Here is a 19,142-nt window from a genome sequence, read left to right on the forward strand (position 1 = left end):
GAAACACAGCGGGTAGGAGTGTGTTCTGGATGTGTTGCAGTATCATCACGGCTAGGCTTCACAAACGAAGATTTAGGAAGGCTCTATCCACATTAGTTGCAAGCAATGTGTTGCAGTAACTTTAGGAAAACAAACCTTTAGATTTTTAGAGAGGATAAATGGGGAAGAGTGGAGATTGGTGCAAGAAATGAAATTGCCAGCATCTCTCAGAGTTCTTAACTCATGGAAATTTGTAGAACATCAAAATTGTGACTCTTTTTCCATTCCCACCCAGAGAGGCTTCCCTCAGGTCACTTGTTACTTTACGAAAGAAATATTTCTTGTTTATTTAATTTTCAACAGCAGCCAGTCACAAAGGTAAGCACATCAGTAAGCAAAACCTCCGATCCAAAGCTTGCCACAGCTGTAATTTCTGCCAAAATGTCATGAGAATCTACAGAGAAGAATAATATCCTCCCTCACTGTATTGGAAATCTGGAAGCAAGAACAGAGTGAGGTTTGGGAAGGAGATGATATTCATAGGAAAATAAGTAGTATTCATCTAAAGAACCCCTTTATATTTACTGCCAGTAAGCTCTGAGAAAAGAGCTGCACTTTGAGCAACAGAATTATATTTATGTCCTAAAGCTGCAAAAAATTAGAAAGTTGAATTCTAATTGTACGGTCCAGCCAAGCTGATTGTGAGAGTAACAACTTGGTGCTTTTGCTTAGTAGTGGAATAACCACTGCCAGGGCTCTGACAGGCAGAGCTGCCTGCCATCTCTACTGAGCTGGAGTGTTCAGTAGACTGTTGACTGGTATAGATGTGTGTGAGGAGCTGGGAACCCATGTACTCCAAAGCTTGGAATGGCTTTCACTTTCAACACTTTAACTTCCAGCTTTGAAACTACAAAGGATGTACCTTGTTCTTACTTTGTGAGACTGTAAGAGCAAAAATGTGGTACTGAGGAACTGCAGTTTGTCTCATAATCTGTCACCCAGAAGTGGCAGGTTTTGTGTTTAGCTTGATACTATCTTCTGATGTCTGTTGTTGACCTGATGTAATTGAATGAATCATTGACCCATTAGCCTGTAATAATTTCTGTTGAACTGATTGCCTCAGCTAATGTGGCTGTTTTTAAGCTTTTTTTTATCTGGAATAAAGGTAGTAATATATAGACAAATACATGAGCAGTTCAAGGATGTGCAGCTGCTTTGCATGTGCTTTTTAAAGGTTGGTAGAAAAAGATCTTTATGCTGTTCAGCTGAAAGTAGTGAGAATCTTAAATATCAATATGGAAAAATGGGCAGATGAGACAAGAGCAGACCTGCATGAATAAGCAGTGAATCCTGTTGCATAGAATGATAGCGTGTAGAACACTGGCCTGCCAATAATAATCATAGATGATGCCCTTAGGAGAGGAGGTGAGCAAAACTAGTTCTTTTTGTCTGGTTATCATTAGCTTATTCTTGAAATAGCTTATGAGCTAAAAATAATGATAGCAAACTTTATGAACATATCTTTGTTATTTTGTCTGACTCATAAGGGGCATTTTATTTCCAGAAAAAATGAATGGCTTGTGTATATAAGATCCTCCAAACTTCCTTAATATACCAGACTTAAAAGCTTCCTGCTTCCATTTTTGTACTGTAAAAGATACAGTTTTTCATATACCAATAAAGTCATAACAAATCTGCTATGGAGGAAAAGGAAGTTATGCTTGCATTCTGCAAATGCATGTTGTTCTTGATAGTTCTTTTTCTAATTTGGTGTTTGAATAATAAGACCAGCAAAAGTGATATAATGATTTATCTTGCACTTCTGAAGAGTTTCTGTGGCAGTGAATGATCCCGTATAACACTGCTAAAGCTGTCTCAGCAGTGACTGCCTGGTTCTGGCCTTGTTTTGCTGATTTTGATATGCTGTATTGAATAGTTTGTTACTGGCAGAATGAGAGTTGCAAGAGATTGAGTGTGAGTGTTTAAGCCTGATGTCAAATTTCAGGCTCAGCACTGGTTGTATGCAAGTGAAGTGACGGAGGGTTGAACCTCATTCACATGGATACCTCAGCATGCCATTTAGGTGATACAGTTTCAAAGTGGTTTTGTTTAATTTCTTCTGCAGCTTGTGTTGAGAAGTCATGTAATAACTTTATCTGCTGCTGAGTTAATGAGCTCCTTTACTTTGAATTCTAGGTAGACTAATATAAATGTTTGTACTTTTTTTTGAAACTTAATGGCATAATACTATTTTCCAGCAGGCAGTAGGTCTGTTTGTAGATGATGACGAGAAGTATAGTTGCAGAAAACAAACATATAGTACTTTTCTGCTTCATTGTTTTCCTTCTGCTAGTATTTAGGTCTTCCTAAGGCAGTTTTAAAGTGATTATAACTGGAGTAGTTGCGTTTCATCTGGTCAGACCTGATTTTCCACTTCGGAACTACAGCCTATGTTGTATGGAAGCACTAGAGTTCTGTATTGTTTAAGCAGATTGGGGTACAGTATTATGATCTTATTCATACATTGTGCTGATTCTTGCTGAAACTTGTGTTATCTTGATCTAATATTACAGTTATAAAATTGAAATGGTTTTTTTAAATTGGATTTGAGCAGGTCCTGAGCTGCTTGTTATTTTAGTGTGAAATCTTTCTGAAGAAGATGATGTGACAAATTGAGGGAGGAAAAAAAGATTCATTTACTGACAGATTGAGTGTATACTGATAACTTTCTACTTCATTAAAACATTTGCAACATTTCCATAAGCAGATCTTTAAAGGAGCAAGCACCCGTGTGATGCACTGTTCTTATTCATTAAAAATTGTAGCATACTTTACTGGATTAGTACTTTCCATGAGTTTTGGTGGGACAAAACCCAAGTTGTTCTGGTACGTAATCAGTCTAGTGGATGACTTTATACTCTCATATGAATAGGTTACATTGCTAAATCCCAGCTCTAATTGTAGAACATGAGTCTGGAATGAATTTAGGGAGGACATACTCAAGTTTACAAATGTGTTTATGCAGACACAGGGTGGAGCTGTGACCGCATCCTGTCACTTTTTGGTATATTGTACCCCACTGGAGACCTTGAGCCATTCCACCCACCCTGTGCAGAGATTTATCATAGGCTGGCCAGTACTTGTACTCTCTTCCTGTCTTTTTGGAAGATACTGTGTGCTACCCAGTTGCCTCATAATCTGTTTCATTTAACTGCAGAAAGGGAAATGTCAGTGCTTTTCTTATGCAGAGCTAGTGAATGTGCAGAATGTCCACTGTTTCTGGGTACTGTGTAAGGCTACAGTTGTTCTGCAAATAGAAGTGCAGAGCTCTTGTTTTCATTCAGTGTGAAATAGCTCTTCTTGAATTTTGCTTTGTTTAAATTATTGACTCTTGATATTCAAAAGAACTGAGATGAATCCAGTTACTTTGCCCTAGTTCTAAGTTTAAGTCATGCAGAGATGCTAAGTTTTGTGGCTAAATGTAAGATTATGCCAGAACTAATTTCAGAGGTTTTTAAAACCTTTGAACCTGTGGTGAGTGACAAGTTGAAATGAAACTTGAAACCATATGGTTAAGATTTTACATTTGAACAACTTAGTACTTTAAAAGTGCTGAGAATATGTTAGTTTGGCTGTATTTTCTGCCTTTGTTAATAATAAAATGAACTCAAGGACAAATATTTTTCTTTTGAAGAATGCTAATAGCACTTCCATTTATTTTATTTTTAACAGTTATTTTAAAATGAATTGAAATGGTTTTCCATGGAGTTTTATCAATTGCAAAAAAACCACAAAAAACAACCCATATGTAAGGTGGAAGATGTTATATTGTTTCTCATAGCTCTGGGGGACTCGTTTGTATCACAGATGACTTTTCTTTTGGAGTAAAGGGTAGTTTCTAGGCAATGCTTTCTCATGTGTTATTGTAGAAACCAGTATCTTCAGCCTGTGTAGTTCTGAAATGTAAATTTCTTACACTTATTTTTCTAACTGGAAATACATAGTACCTTTATTCTTGTTTTGTCTACAAAATTAGTTTCAATAGCTTTAATAGTTTTACTTGAGAGAGCATATAATACTTGTCTCTCTCCTGAGTTGGATATGTAGGTAATTTTAACATAGTGTTTTTTTTTTTTTTTTTAATCGTTGCTCATCTGATGAGTTTCTTGTCTGACATGTTAAGAAACTCTTCTGCCATCTGTGGAGACACTTTTTTTTTAATGTTCTCTACATAACATTTAGAAAATAGGACACTAAAATGAATTTGAATTGTGGTGTTTACATTTTTTTTTGAAGAACGGTATACATGTGTGACTTGAATTTGTATTCCTAGGTCCTTTGACACAAGTATGACTTTAGCCTCGCTTCAGTTATGACTGTTTTTTGTCTTGTGGTTTGTGGATCATTGTCCCCCACCCCCCTGACGCCCCCTCTATTGTAGACTTAGGCAGATAGCAATAGTAACAGCTTGAAGTTCTCTAAAAATATGCTTTTGATGTTATTGTAATCTTACCTAGCACAGCTATGTTTTTACATTTTTCTGGCTTCCTAGAGTGCTAGAGCAGAAACATTTGTGTGTATATATATTTTTTTCAAACTACCAGTATAATATTTCCTGTCAATATTCAAGTGTTACAGTATCATGAATTCATTAGGAATCTGTCAATTAGTACTCATGATTGTCTTTATAGTGAACTTAGTTTCAGAATTTTTCTTGATCCTCTTATTTTTTTGTACATAGTGTACATAGTACTTCTTTGGAACATGGAGTATTCCAGGTTGCAGGATTTACCAATTTGTTGGAAACTGATTAATAAACTGTAACTGATTCATTTAGAAATTCTGTTTGAAGCTAGGAATGAGGCTGGAGTAAGAAATGCTTTGAAGGCTTTTGGAAGGGTTATCAGAAGGTGCCCTTCTGCAAAGTGGCTGTTGGAAGCGAGTCCATTCCCAGAACTCCAATTTTGTTGGTTGGTATCCACGTATTGGTAGAAATCCTCTGTAATATCTTTCCTTTTAGGACTGGATTATGAAAACATGGGCTTGAGTATGCTGAGAGATGCTTTATTTAGCCATCTTGAATTTTTGTTATGAGTTTCTTTGTTTCACATATCTCTACTTTTATTTAGTCATTCATATCTACTTTCTGTGGTTTTGTACTATTTTTTCTAGGATAAGTTGGATATCTGACATTATTGTGGTGGTCTCTCCTGAAAATATTGAAACAATGAAGACTATCATTGAAAAATATGGCCACAAAAGAGTTACAGTAGTAGAAGGTGGAATAACTCGTCACCGGTCAATTTTCAATGGACTGAAAGTATTTGCAGAGAAGGAATTTTCCAGCCATCTGCTCCAGAAACCAGAAGTAGTGATTATCCATGATGCTGTGAGGCCATTTGTAGAAGAAGATATTCTTTCAAAAGTGGTTATGGCTGCTAAAGAACATGGGGTATGTACTATACAGCAATGCAACTCTGCAATGTGCTTTTTACATGTGAAAACAGTGTAAAATCATGACTGATAAATGAGGAATTTTCTAGCAATTGTGATGTTTTTTTAAGGAGAACAGATCCAGAATCCCTATTAAGCAGAGAGGTCAGGTGGAGGAGGTTGACATTTTTAAGTGCTGCAGGCGTTATTTGCTACAGGGAATAATTATTGCCATAGAGACTGTCAGTAAGAGATTGAATTAATCAGCAATTTGTTAGTTGAAAGGTAGATTGCATAATGATAGTTTACTTTTTTTTCCATACAGAATTATCACCTAATGCTAGAGCAGTTCTGTTACTGATTTCTAATAATAGCCAAAGAGTGTATGTGCTGCATTGGTTGACTCTCAAACTTTGTGTTTTCATCTCAAACTTATATGCAAACCCTGAATAAGCAGCAAGAGAGCTATCTCTGTAGTAATGCTGAATTGTTCTAGAACTTTCAAGCATTACAAGCTGCTGGGAATCAAGAGAAGTGGGAAGTCTCCAGCCATAGGTTGGATATTCTCCTGTTCATCACTACATCTGGGGACTGGGATTATTCACAGGAACCAGGAGGATTTCTGAGAAAGTAAGTGATATGTGAAGGGGAAGAGTTGGTAGAAGTTGTATTATGCAAGTAGAAGGATAGGAAAGGCATTTACTAGCAGCAAGAGCTACTGGATAAACTGGCATAGTCAGAGATGTGAGAAATCATGACTTAGCCCCAGACTTGTTTGTATGATTTGTTATCCTCACTTTGTCCTTGAATTCTCCATTAATAAGGTAGCATAATGCTTCCCTGCTTCAAGGAGATGGTTTGAAGTAGAAGCCATTAGTGACAGCAGATTGTTTGGGTACTAGAAATCTAGGAAAATATACCACTGCTTATGTTTTCCAGAAAATGTGGTAGAAGATAAGCTAGTTGACAGGTGATTCACAGCTTTGACAGTTGAATAATGAGTCCAAAGAATGAACTATAGTATTTCCTTAGTGCTCCTACACATTTTTTTGAAACCTCCTAGTGTGGAAGGGGAATGTATGGCTTGTTAAAATATTTATTATGAAAATCAAATTATGTAAGGTCTTTCAGAACATTGTTAGAAATCTAAATATATTCAGCCTCTTACAAGTAGGTCTGTACTTTTGTAGATAGGCTTATTAAGAAATGGTAATAAAATAGAAACCGCTCTCTAATTGTCAGTGATCCAGAACATAAGTTTCCAGTCATTAAAACTTAAATTCTGTTAGAATTTTAACAAGGTTTTTGACCTTTCTCATGTAGCACAAAATAGCATTCCAGAATTGATTCTCTGCTAGAGACTTTAAAATCAATCCTCTTTGTAAATCAGTTTTCAATGTGATTATTTGAGAGTGGTAGAAGAATGGAGTTAATTGTACTGCTGTTGAGTTGAAATGACAATAATACTTTCCTGAATGTGTTTGTGTTTAGGTGTCTTTGCATGTTAAGGTATATCATATCTCATTTGGATTTATGTTTAAGTTTTTTAGCTTGTTCACTTTTTTCTTGAAACTTTTGTGATTTCAATGTAATATTTTCTTCTGGTTTTCTTTTTAATTGGATGCAAGGCATTTTCAGTAAAACAGTAGGGAACCAAAGCAATCTCCATTGATCTTCTCAAGTCAGTGTACTGTAGTTTATCTGAACTTCTGACTGGTAAATATTTCCTTACCTGGATCACTGAAGTATCATTTGATCTTGAAAAGGTGATCTTGTACATGTGCCATTGTATATTTTGTGGTATAATGTCTGTCTGAAATGTGTATGGTATTTATTTGCAGAAATGGACTCCAAGAGCTGTGCACTGTTGATGTTACCTGACAAAGTATTTGAGTTAAGGAACATAAGAAGAACTTTATTTTATGTAATGAATTGGAAAAGCTTTCTCCCAGAGACAGGTGGCTGTCTTCACTTGACAGCTGCAGAATTCTGAAGAGCTAAATGGAAAGCTGTGACTCTTTCTCAAAACTAATGTGCATGGCTTTGAGTATCAGAAAAAAATGGACTGAGAGAAGCTATCATCTGTAGTTCTTCCTATGGTCAGATTCTTTGTATATCTGAAGGGGAGTCAGTTCTTCAATCTTTCAGTACAAAAAGTAATTACTTCCTTTTGCATGATATAGAAAGGTAGAAAACCTGGCAGAAACATCATATTAAATCACTTGTGTTAAGGGTAGTGCTGTATTGTTATTCATCTGCATACCATATAGATAGCATAATTATGAGAAGCTTTAATGTTCTTTAAAATGGCAATTGATCAAGTAAGTTATTGCACTGCTAGCTGCCAATTGTCAGACAAATAAACTGCTTAATTACACTTACTAATCTGTTTGTTATTTGCCTGTAGGAATCAAAATGTGCACCTTAACCAGAACTAATAAATTATGCCTTAAATACCTCAAACAATTCCTTGATTATGTGAAAATATTATTTTGTAACCAATTAAGTTCCATTTATGTTTTTGGGGTAATTTTGCAATTAAAATTACATGTTTCTAGACACAAATTCTTTATTGCTAGTAAAAGTTGGGAAAAGTGGAAGCTTCAGAAGGCATGAGTCCAAAGCCTCTAGCAATATCTCATTGCCAACATTGCATTTTAAACAACATAACTAAAAAGAAAAATGCTTACAAGAAAAAAGTCGGAAGGCGGGGGGGAACTTGTCAGTTCTGCTATGGAGAATTTAAAAAAAGAAGGCACATACAGTCAAAGACTTTCTTTCTCTAGTTAACATAAACTAGATTTGAAAGTATAGTTTATTATTTCAAAAGGACTGAGTCGAAATGGCACTCTTAGAAGCTGGTTTCTGGAAGCTGTCTAACATCATTACTTTATTCTAAACTTTAGCAAGGATATGCACAAAGTTTACGTCCTAATACAGCTGTACAGTGGTACTCAGTCTCATGGACTCTCACATAGGCAGTCAGTCAAAATAATACCCCCAGACAGAAAACACTGCGCATTATGCTCAGCCTGTTCCTGTCAGTGCTGCCATTATCAGTCTCACTGCAGCAGGAGGCTGGAGCAGGAAACATGCACTCCTGTGGATGCTGTTCTTTTCAGCCATTTACAGAAGACATTTTATTTTGCTGTTGATACGGTTTGAAGCTGGCTCCCTGCCAAGTCTGCAAACCTTACCACAAGAAGTCCCCACCCCCCCAAACCTCAGGGAGAAGAAGGAAAAAAACAACCAGGAAAACTGAAACGAGAGAGAGACAGCTAAAGTAATATATATAAATATATTTACCCTTATGTTACATGTATATACAACTGAAATATATATACAATTTCACAAGGGAATGGGAAGGGGGAAGGGAAAAGGAACAAAACCAAAAAAAAAATACATATATATATCCCGATTAGTAGCCCAATATCTAGCAACTAAAAGAATTGGCAAAAAACTATCTTACTACTCTCCTTGGGACAACAGAGAGTCATGCTGGATCGATCGCTGGCAGCCTCCGTCTCCCAAGGTCGACAAGGCCTTCCCAGGCCTCACTCCCCAACACAGCAGACTCAACAGCAGGGAACCTGCACCTCTAAGCTGCCAGAAGGAAAGCAAGCGAAGTTCTCTCCTCCTTTCTTCTTATAGCCCGGCTTACGTAAAAATCGTAGGGAATACTGAGTAAATCTGGGCCCTTCCTTGGTTACAAACTGGTCACCAAGGAAGGCCTAGACCAAACTACCACAGCTGTCTATGGTTGTTGAGTTACAATAGCAAAACTCGGTGGGTGGCAAACTGAAAACTACCTGTTTTTCTCCACTGAAGCTGAAGGAGGACTTGGATGGATAAATAAGATGATCTGGTTGGTGCACTTGAATGGGGATGGAATGCTGGAGCAGTTCTGCCCCTTTGGACCTTTCTTTGTACTTTTTCTGTTGAAAGTGATTGTCTTTTTATGTTTTCTTATTTCCTCTGGTTTTGTCATATATAGAATATTTTAAACATTGTCTTTGTTTTCTTTGTTATACTCAAAGACTGCATCATATTTATACCCTGGGTCGTCTGAAGTCATCCACTGCCTGTGTTCTCAGAAGTTATACTTCCATTGTATGCTTGTTGCTTTGGGAGGCTCCTGCTGTCCTGTCAGACCCATGTGCAAAAACAGAATCAAGAACTGAAGACGTTACAATTACCATCTTGACATGATTTTTATTTCACTGATGGAATGAGTTCTGTCGTTTAGGAGACTGACTGATGTCAATGTAAAAATACTTACTAGTGAATAGTAGGGATTATGAAGCAATTTTAGAATAAAACATTTTAAGACCTACATGCTTTTAGCTATGGTAAAGCTCATGGAGGACAGGGAGGTGATTTGAGAAAGCTGTCATGGCTTCACCAAGGGCAGGTCCTGCCTAACCAACCTAGGGGCCTTCTATGGTGGACTGACTATATCAGTGGACAAGAGAAGAGCTATGGATGTTGCCTGTCTGGACTTCTCTAAGGCCTTTGAGACAGTCCTCCACAATATCCTTCTCTCTAAATTGGAGAGAGAAGGATTTGATGGAAGGACTGTTCAGTGGATGAGGAATTGCTTGTTTGGTTGCATCCAGAGGGTTGTGGTTAACAGCTCAACATCCAGGTGGAGAGTGGTGACAAGTGGTATCCCTCAGGGGTCTGTATTTGGACCAATATTCTTTAATACCTTCATCGTTGACACAGACAGTGAGATCAAGTGCACTCTCAGCAAATTTATAGATGACAGCAAGGTGAGTGGTGCAGTTGACATGCCTGAGGGATGGGATGCCACGCACAGGGACCTGGGCAAGTTCAAGAAGTGGGCCTTTGTGAACACTGATGTTCAACATGGCCAAGTGCAAGGTCCTGCCCTCAACTGTGACAGTCCCTGGTATCAATACAGGCTCTGGGAAAAAGGGATTGAGAGAACCCTTCGGAAAAGGACTTGGGGGTACTTGTGGGTGTTGTCAGCTGGCCCTGAGCTGACAGTATGCACTTGGAGCCAGGAGAGGTGTGGCCAACAGGTCAAGGGAGATGATTATGCCCCTCTGCTTCACTCTCATGAGACCCCACCTGGAGTACTACATCCAGCACTGGGGCCCTCAGCACAAGAAAGACATGGACTTGTTGAAGTGGGTCCAGCAGAGGGCCACAAAAATGATCAGATGAACACCTCTCATATGAAGAAAGGCTGAGAGAGCTGGGGTCATTTAGCCTGGACAAGAGAAAGCTCTGGGGAGACCTTATTATGGCCTTTTGGTACCTACAGGGGGCTCATTTACAAGATGGTGACAAACTTTTAAATGGAGTCTATTGAAATAGGAGAAGTAGTAATGATTTTAAACTAAAAAATGGTAAATTCAGACTAGATATGGAAATTTTTTACAATGGCAGTGGTGAAACAATGGAACAGGTTTCCCAAAGAGATGGGAAATACCCCATCGCTAGAAACATTCAAGGTCAGGTTGGACAGGGCTCTGAGCAACCTGATGTTGTTGAAGATGTCCGTGCTCATTGCAGTGGGATTGGACTACCTGACCTTTAAAGGTCCCTTCCAACCCAAACTATTCTATGATTCTGCATTATTGTGAAGATCAGAAGCTCTTCAGTAGCCCTAAAACTTTTCTGAATGTGTGAAGAAATGAAGTGTAGTTTTGCTGTTGTACAGAAAATAGTTATACAATGCATTGTTCCTTTTTAATGGATAACTATTGAAAGCATACTGATGTTTCCATAGCTTATGGCATTGTTGGTCCCATAGAAAATTATAACCTTCTCAGTCAAGTTGTTGTCTTCTGTGTTGAATGGAAAATGAATGTATTGTTATTAAATACTTGAAGTCTTAGTCCTAACAAAATGTAATGTTTGATAGTTGGAATACACTGGTAAGGGGAGAAACAGGTCTGTCATTTCCCAGTCTCAATTTAAGTGATTTAGAGTATTCATTGCATTTATTAGGAAGGATGCAACGCAACCAAAGGAAATAGATATATCATAGACAGAAACTTAAATTGTAATCTCCCTTTCTTCTTTGCGGCATTTCTGTGTTGTACTAACAGAGCCAGCTGTGCCTAACACAACTAGTCACCTTTTTAAAAGGTGACTTGATCCACCATTTCTTAGCTTCTGGAAGTCTACACACAGAGTAATTTTTACCTTACTTTTTTTTTAGGGAGGGTTAGTTTATCCTGAAAATAAATTTTGAGCACAGTTTCCTGTACTTAAGTGGTTGCTGAGGTCATTCTTATGTGGTGTCTATAAAATGTATCCTCTTTAAATTTAGAGAAACTGCATGTACGATACTGCTGTTGATTTGAGGCTAGTTAAAATCTATATGCTTCATCTGAGAAAACAATATGACTTTTGGGAAACAAAGCAGCTTTTAGAGAAGATATGTCTATTTAGTCACTCAAGTTTCTCCTTCCTGCAGTAGATAAAAGGATTAAAGAATAGTTCCTTAAAATAAGGGAAATCATCTTATCCAGCATGTGGGAGAAGCTGAATAAAGGCCTTGGATCACTCTAGAAACTCCCACATGGTGAGATCTGGAAGAGATTCTTAGCCATATCTCTCTGGATAAGGATTAGGCATGTAAATTTTTCCCTTTTTCACCAAAAGGAAAAAAAAATGAAAAAAAAAAGGGAACTGAAAAGAAAGATTATCTGAGTTTTCATCCAGAAATGTCACCAGCTGCATTTTGGTAGAGTTTGTGATCTCCATGGTTGTGGCAGGAACACTATCAGCCCTGCAGGTTAGGTGAAGCTTCTGAAGGCCAACTTGGCCTGTTTCATATGCTGTAATAGTCTGCTGGACTGGTTCTGTGCTTACCCTTCTGTTTCCAAGAAGTAAGTGGGCTGTAATACAGCCTTGAGGAGCCTTGGAGCATGTAGGAGAGAATTCATAAGGTATCAAATTCACACATATGTGTATTAACGTCACTATCAGAGCCAAAGTGACATTATAAGGTGTGATGATCTGTTTTACAAGGCCCTTGATAACAGAGGAAGTGTTGGATGAAGCTTGTATAAAGAGATGTACGAGAAAGAAGCTCAGGTGCAAGGTTTCCTGCAAGGAGAGGGCACAAGCAGTTCCAAGGGAAGCAGCTGAGTGAGTTCAGAAGGCAAAGACATTTGATAAGCAAGTGCAGGGTTGCTTTAGAGCACTGCGTGACCACAATCTATAGTGCCGTGGGTTTGATTGCTCAGTACTCTGTGTGTGGGAAAGTTATTAATTAAAGACGGCATTTGGTTGATTAAATTGTGCAAGAGTCCTCCTACAACACCTCAAGATTTTTTCTTCTTTCTTCATAATATGATGCAAATCATGTGTTTAATGATAAGCGGTGGATCAGTAGCATTCACATAATGATATTGTTGATTTTGTAATGGCATACACTGTCTGGAGGTAAAATATTCTTCTCAAAGAAGTTCTTAAACTCAATTGTAAGACCTGTAGCAATAGTGTCAAGATTTCAATTCTGCTGAATACAAATGTTAACTCATCTTTATATTGATTTACTCTAATATGCAAAATCCTTTGTAGTGCAGTGCATGCTCACTGAGAGCTTTTTGCATGTAAATCAGTATTTGGGATATGAAGGATGGCTTGCTGACTGTAAATTGTGTTTCATTAGTTGTTAATGCAAAGTAATATTATGCTGCCAAAGTAAAATAAACAGTCATTAATTTAGAGGCAAAATTTATTGTTTTCATAGTTCATTAACTTTTATAGCAAATGTTCTGTTTAATTTTTGCCGCCTAGATTTGCAATACAGCACAGGTTAGAACAAGAAAGTGCTGGTAGCTCATGTTGTTGTCAGTTATGTTGAATGAATGCCAAATGTAAAGCTCTAAGTATGCTTTAAAATACCTCTAAATATAATGAAAACTGATGGTAGCATACGGGCCACATGATTTGCTTTGAAATGTTTGAATTGCTTAGGCTGAATTATGCCTCTGAGAGAATCCATTGTAATTGTGTATAATGTACAACTATTGCCAACAACTGAAAAGAATAAATGTGCTGTAAGAAAGCCTTGAAGCTGTATACCAGCATGTGCTGCTCTTTAGGTGGAGGATGCTATGTGTGGTCTGGGTCCTATACTTAGTATGGATCTTTGGTAGCATTCTACAGACTTTATACAAACTTTAAAATACTTTAAAAAAATCTATGAAGAAGAAAACAAAACCTTAATGAATAAGACTGTGTTGTTAAACATTATCAGTTATTGCACCGTGATGAAAAAATAGCTAAATATGTTGACTAAGGTAATACGACCCTATTTGGCTAATAATATGACAAAATATATTTTATGGAATATACAGTACTATTGTATCTATGAAAAACACTAACTTCCTTAACCATTCTTGAATTTGTCACAAGGAATGCACTAGAAGAAATGCTGTATCATTTGTATGGCACATTAAAAATGTCTGTATTGGTTTAATCCTGCTAACTTTTGTAATTTTAAGCTTTATTGTATCAAAAATTTGTGGCGGTAATTCACGATACTCGAGCAACATAAATGACATTCTTAGAATTTATTTTCAGTCTACTTTTTAAAAAAAATCTGATTTTAATCTGAAATCAAAACTTCACATAATTGTTGTATCGTTGTTTGCAGTACTGTCCTTTGCTTTTCCTTAGTGCATTTGTATGTTCTTGATTTTGCTTCTTTTCCACTTGCGGTATGTTTTTGACCTTGTTTTCAGTGCTGTGTGTTGAAAAATTGCAGCCTGTGATATGCCTAGTTTTGCTTTCTTCCTCTACTTTATACACATATACATATATATTTTCAGTTGCATATTCCTATTATTCTGTCTTTTTGAAGGAAATCTTTTTTATTTTCTCGGTGAAATCTTATTTTTTCCACAGAATAACATTTAGAATTTAGCACGTGATTGATTAGAGCAAAACAATATTTACTGATGCCTAGAGTAAATGCTTTAAATACAAAAGAACAGAAATTTTGTAAAGAACATGTGCGCTCTTAATTTTTGAGCAACAGTTTCTGTTATCTTCTGTAGTTTGCCATAGCTAATTGGGGCTCTGACATGTCTTGATGTACGTGTACTATCCCCAGTTACTCAGATAGTATGTTCTGATAAAGGTGACCTCATTAGAAGAAATGTTTTCTTTTTCTTAAACAGTGTCATAAATATACATTACATTTGTTTAAGGCATCCCATATCTTTGAAGTCAGTTCAATGTACAACATTGTGTCAGCTCATTAACATTGGATCAAAGTGTATATTAAATTTCTGATTAAACATCCCCTCTTTTGCAGCTAGGAATAAACACAATTATAACTTCTTCCTTCCTCGTGTTGGTTTAAGATTAACATGTGCCCAATTTTAGTGAGTTTGACTGTTGCTTCTAGCCAGCTGGGTAAACAGACTTTAAGGAAATTAGGTGAAGTTTAGCATATAAGCCTTTTTTCATAGCATTCTAAACTCCTTACATGTGTTCTAATTAACCTTCTTTTTGTCTGGCTGATGATTAGGTTTAATATCTGTGTTAGACCAGGCTTGTTTAACATTTCAACCAGTTCTGTCCTTGGGCAATTAAAGGCTGCCAGAGCAAATGTGTCAAGACAGCTGGAATTGGACTGGCTGGTGATACTGCCTACATAAGAGAATTTTAGTGCTCAGTAATGAGAATCAAACATGCTGTGCCCATAAGGACTGCGAGTTTTGTTGTTGTTTTATTTCCCAACAAAATTAAAAATAAGGTATGCAAGAACTATTCTTTTTCTTACAGAATAGATATAGGCAGAAGATACCTGGTGAAAAGAAGGTAGCCTTTTATTTCTTCAGCCTTAATTTCTGATGGATACATCAGATGTTGTCCAGGTTGCAGATTGTACTTGTTTGTTGGCAGAATGAATAGGTAGAAGGAATACTGACCCCACCACAGCACAGTCACACAAATTATGTCTGTGCTACGTGGTAGAGTTTGGGTGTGAATGTGGGTGAAAGTATGTTATGCCTCAGACTCAAACTAATGTTTCTGCGTGATAATGAGAGTACCTCTACCTTTATTGTGGTCTGCTATTCTTTACTGAGTCATCTTGGTTGTCCTATAGTCCTGACTGATTGCATGCTCCATATGTTCCTTCAAGAGATGTATGCAGCTGAGGTACTGGTTTGGGGGGCTCTTTTGGACATGACATTAACAGAAGGACTCATGGGGCAGATGGTGACAGGTTTGAGTTGAACCCATGCAGCCAGACCACTGCCTTGCCTTGCTATACAGAAAGCAGGTGAGTTCTGGGTACAGAATGAGTTATGAACTTTGTGGACTATGTGCAAGCTTGTAGCAGTTCAGTTTGGAAGTTTGGCTAGTTTGAATTTGAACGAGTGTTCACACCTAAGTTGCTCATATGGTCGAATTGTTATCAACTGCACTTCTGTATGAGATGGTGGCTTATAGTTTGTGTCATTATTTTGTTTGTGCCCCCAGCTTTTCCATTGAAATAGAATGTTTTGCTAGGATTTCTCTACATCTTCCATCTCTGCAGTGGAATCATAAAACTTCTCACAGACTAAAGCTTTTGGTTATAGAGAAAAAAACCCATAGCCCTAGACAAGAGCTGGATACAAAATGCAGAAAAGGAAAAGAAAAAAGAAACATAAGAAAATAAGATGTTATTTTAGTGCTATACCTTGAATGTGCATTAGAAGTAATTCTCTAATTGCTTTATTTTATGACAATAGTTATATGTCTTTGTTTTAATAGATATTCTCCTCTTCAGATTTACAATAGAAGAAATTTGAAAAGAACATCCTCTTAAATATGTGAAATATTTTAATCTTATAATTAAGTTTCTGAATTTTGCTTTCAAGATTCTGTTTGATAAATATGAAATAAGAAATTTTTCAGTAGAGACAATTCTTCTAACTTAAATGGTAATCACTGAATGTGGCCGAAGTATGTTGATTACTATAGATACAATTAGTTTGAGTGCAGATGTCTGAATAGAAATGCAAGTTTCTACCTGTTTCATGCATCACAAATACAGTGTTTATTTCTGTATTTTTTTCATACTGTAGATGGCTGTGAATGCCCTTCCTGGAAAGGGAAGTAGTTTGATCTGTGTAAAAGAATACTTTCCGTGTAGTAACATGTGGAAACAGTTTGATAGAATAAAATGAGAAGAAATTAATCATAGTTATGCTGAACTTCTTTTGCTAGTTCCTACCCAGACCTAATTTAGACCGAAATCCTTATGAGATGGTTGTGTTTGGAAACATATAAATAATCTTTCACCCAATAAAAAACATTCCAGGACATATTTGTAAACTGTTAGATACCTAGCTTGTCTAAGTTAACATTGATTGTTATTGTTATGTAGTTCAACACTGTCCTAATGCAATCCTTGTCTTAATGGAAAAGCAGGATAAAATTTTTTGTGTGTTTATCAAATTTACCTTTATAAAACTGACTTTAATGGAATTTCAAGATGAATATAGTTGTCCTATGAAATGTGACAAGCCCCACAATCTTCAGCATACAGTTTCAAAGAAGTCAGCTGCTTTGAAATTATGAAAATGTATTTCTAATGTGCTTCTATTTTCAGTGAATATATGCAATGCAAGTTTATTTTTTCTAAGGCAAGGTGGCTAAATTATTTGTGAGTCTTGCTTCAGTGCTATTTTGCTTGTCGGAGTTGAAAACAACTCTGATGAAAGAATTAAAATTTATAAATATGAATATTGAGAAAACATGTAAAAGCATTAAGAATAGGAACATTCTTTTTAGGTTAATACTCACAGGCTTGCTTTATGTGTTTGATATCAGTTATTTTAAAACATTGAATTATTAGTTAGGATAATTAAAATATAAAATAAATAAAACATAAAATGTGCACTTAATGCTACCAGACAGCTGAGAAGATAGAAAGCATAGGGAAAATGAATTTCAGGGGTGATAGAGGCTATGGATGAAAAAGAAGAATATTCTTGGTGTAATTAAAAAGTTGAAGGGAGTCAGAGGACTGGAAAACTTTGCCCATTTATGACGGCATTCTGTAAAGTTTTAGGCTATGATTCCCACTCACTTGAAGTTCCGGGTTGCAGATTGGCCATGTAAGACTTTGTGGGTCTGCATCAGTACTTGGGGCCTACTGGGGACAAGGGCGTGCCAAAGACATAGCATACTTTTTTTTTAGTATGCCAGCTTGCAGGATCTGTGGTTGTCTGAGCTTGTTACCACACTGTTCTAAAACAAAAGGAATTGTAGTTATGGTATTTTTTTGTAAGGATTTTGGGCCACTGCAACTGTTTTTTCTTCCTAGTCTGTATCATTCAACTTGTTGAGTTTTACAGCTGTTAAGCATTGTTCTGTTTCAACTTTGGCTACCCAAAATGACCAGATCAGCCATGTGGCTCTGTTGGTTTTCATGCTTTTTTGGAGCTTCTGGGTCTTTGATAATTTATTCTTGTTGTATTTTGTTGTAGGTGGGGAGCGTTGGTCCAGGATGAATATTGCACTGTGTTGTTGTAAACTGGATGATTTTTTGCTTGTGAGATAAACTCCATCCCCCCCTCCCCACCCCGCCCTGTAATATTTATGGAAATTTTAATTGGTTCTGTTTGGGTTCTTTTTTTTATTACCTTACGTTACCTTATTTTAAACAAAATTAGGATTTTTATTTTTTATGAATTTTTAATAAAATTAAGCTATACTGCGTTGTGTTAGCCAAGTTACTGTGTTGTGTGTACACCTCTGTGGTCTAAACATTCATACTTCATTTTGTAATAAAAGATGTCATTAATATTGGATTTAACTTTCCTTGAACTGACTGTGTTATCTGATCTTAAAGCACACCCTGGTTATGGATTCACTGAATACACACATCTAAAGAGTTTCCTGTCAGAGTAGAAGTGTGATAAACTGAGAACAATACAATGTTACTGTTTAGTGAAAAGGTGAGTCAGTACGCCTTGGATCTCTTGAAAATATTTGTGATATCCTGTTATACTGAAGTGCATGATAAACTTCATTCTCTCCCTTTTTCCAGTCACCATTGAGTCTTTAATGCATACTGTGGTCTCAGTAAAAAAACTGAATACAAAACTGAGAACTTGTTTGTAAATGTTTTTAATTTTTGTGCTGTTTAAAAATGGGTCATAAAAGACACTTACTGTTTCTGAAAGCATCTAGAGGCGGGTTCAGTTTCAGCAGATGGATGGGTGAGCTTGCTTCTGAGTGATATGAGTCTGTCACTTCACCTGAAGTTGATGGGATTCTGTGTTCTTACAACATTTTAGGATTGTTTTAAGGAAGTGATAGATTAAAAGGATGTTTTTTCTTACAGTATTTTGTTTGCAAAGGAAAACTAACTGGTTAGCAATATTCTTTTCAATGTTTGCTGTGCTATGAAGGAATATTTTGATACTTTAACTGATTTATTTCCCAGAATATGGAAAACTGGGGGAAAGAAGTGTATGCATTTCCTGGACATGCTAAGTTCACCAAAACTAATGCTTTACTGTCTTTGGAGTGGAGTGGCTTGAAGGCTGTAAAGTGGACATTTAAAGAAATTCAGAATAACTATCCACTTCACATTCAGGAAGGCTGTATGATGCATTTTGTATATGATTTTGAAAGCAAACCTGCTTGAGATCTGGGTCATAATGATTAGAAATTGGAAGAGGAGACCTCTGAGTAGGGAAATGTCAGTGTAAGACCCAGTAATGCCTTAATGT

The 19,142-nt window shown here is 36.7% G+C and overlaps 1 protein-coding gene across 7 annotated transcripts in view; it reads left to right on the top strand.

Annotated features, from left to right (window-relative positions):
* The window catches only part of CRPPA (CDP-L-ribitol pyrophosphorylase A), a 112,252-nt gene that overhangs the window by 1,292 nt on the left and 91,818 nt on the right, over nt 1–19,142 (top strand). For 6 of the 7 annotated variants that reach the window (XR_010435266.1, XR_010435263.1, XR_010435265.1 and 3 more), the window contains exon 2: nt 5,152–5,431. Coding sequence is in view for 2 of the 7 variants with exons in the window: in XM_064675923.1 (XP_064531993.1) it covers nt 5,152–5,431 (280 nt within the window). In the remaining 5 variants the exon portion in view is untranslated. Of the gene's footprint in view, nt 1–365; nt 4,950–5,151; nt 5,432–19,142 lie in introns of those variants that run through there. The other variant, XR_010435268.1, reaches the window with a different exon arrangement.

This window comes from Pseudopipra pipra, chromosome 1 (genome assembly GCF_036250125.1).
Source record: "Pseudopipra pipra isolate bDixPip1 chromosome 1, bDixPip1.hap1, whole genome shotgun sequence".
NCBI classification, from domain to species: Eukaryota; Metazoa; Chordata; class Aves; order Passeriformes; family Pipridae; genus Pseudopipra; species Pseudopipra pipra.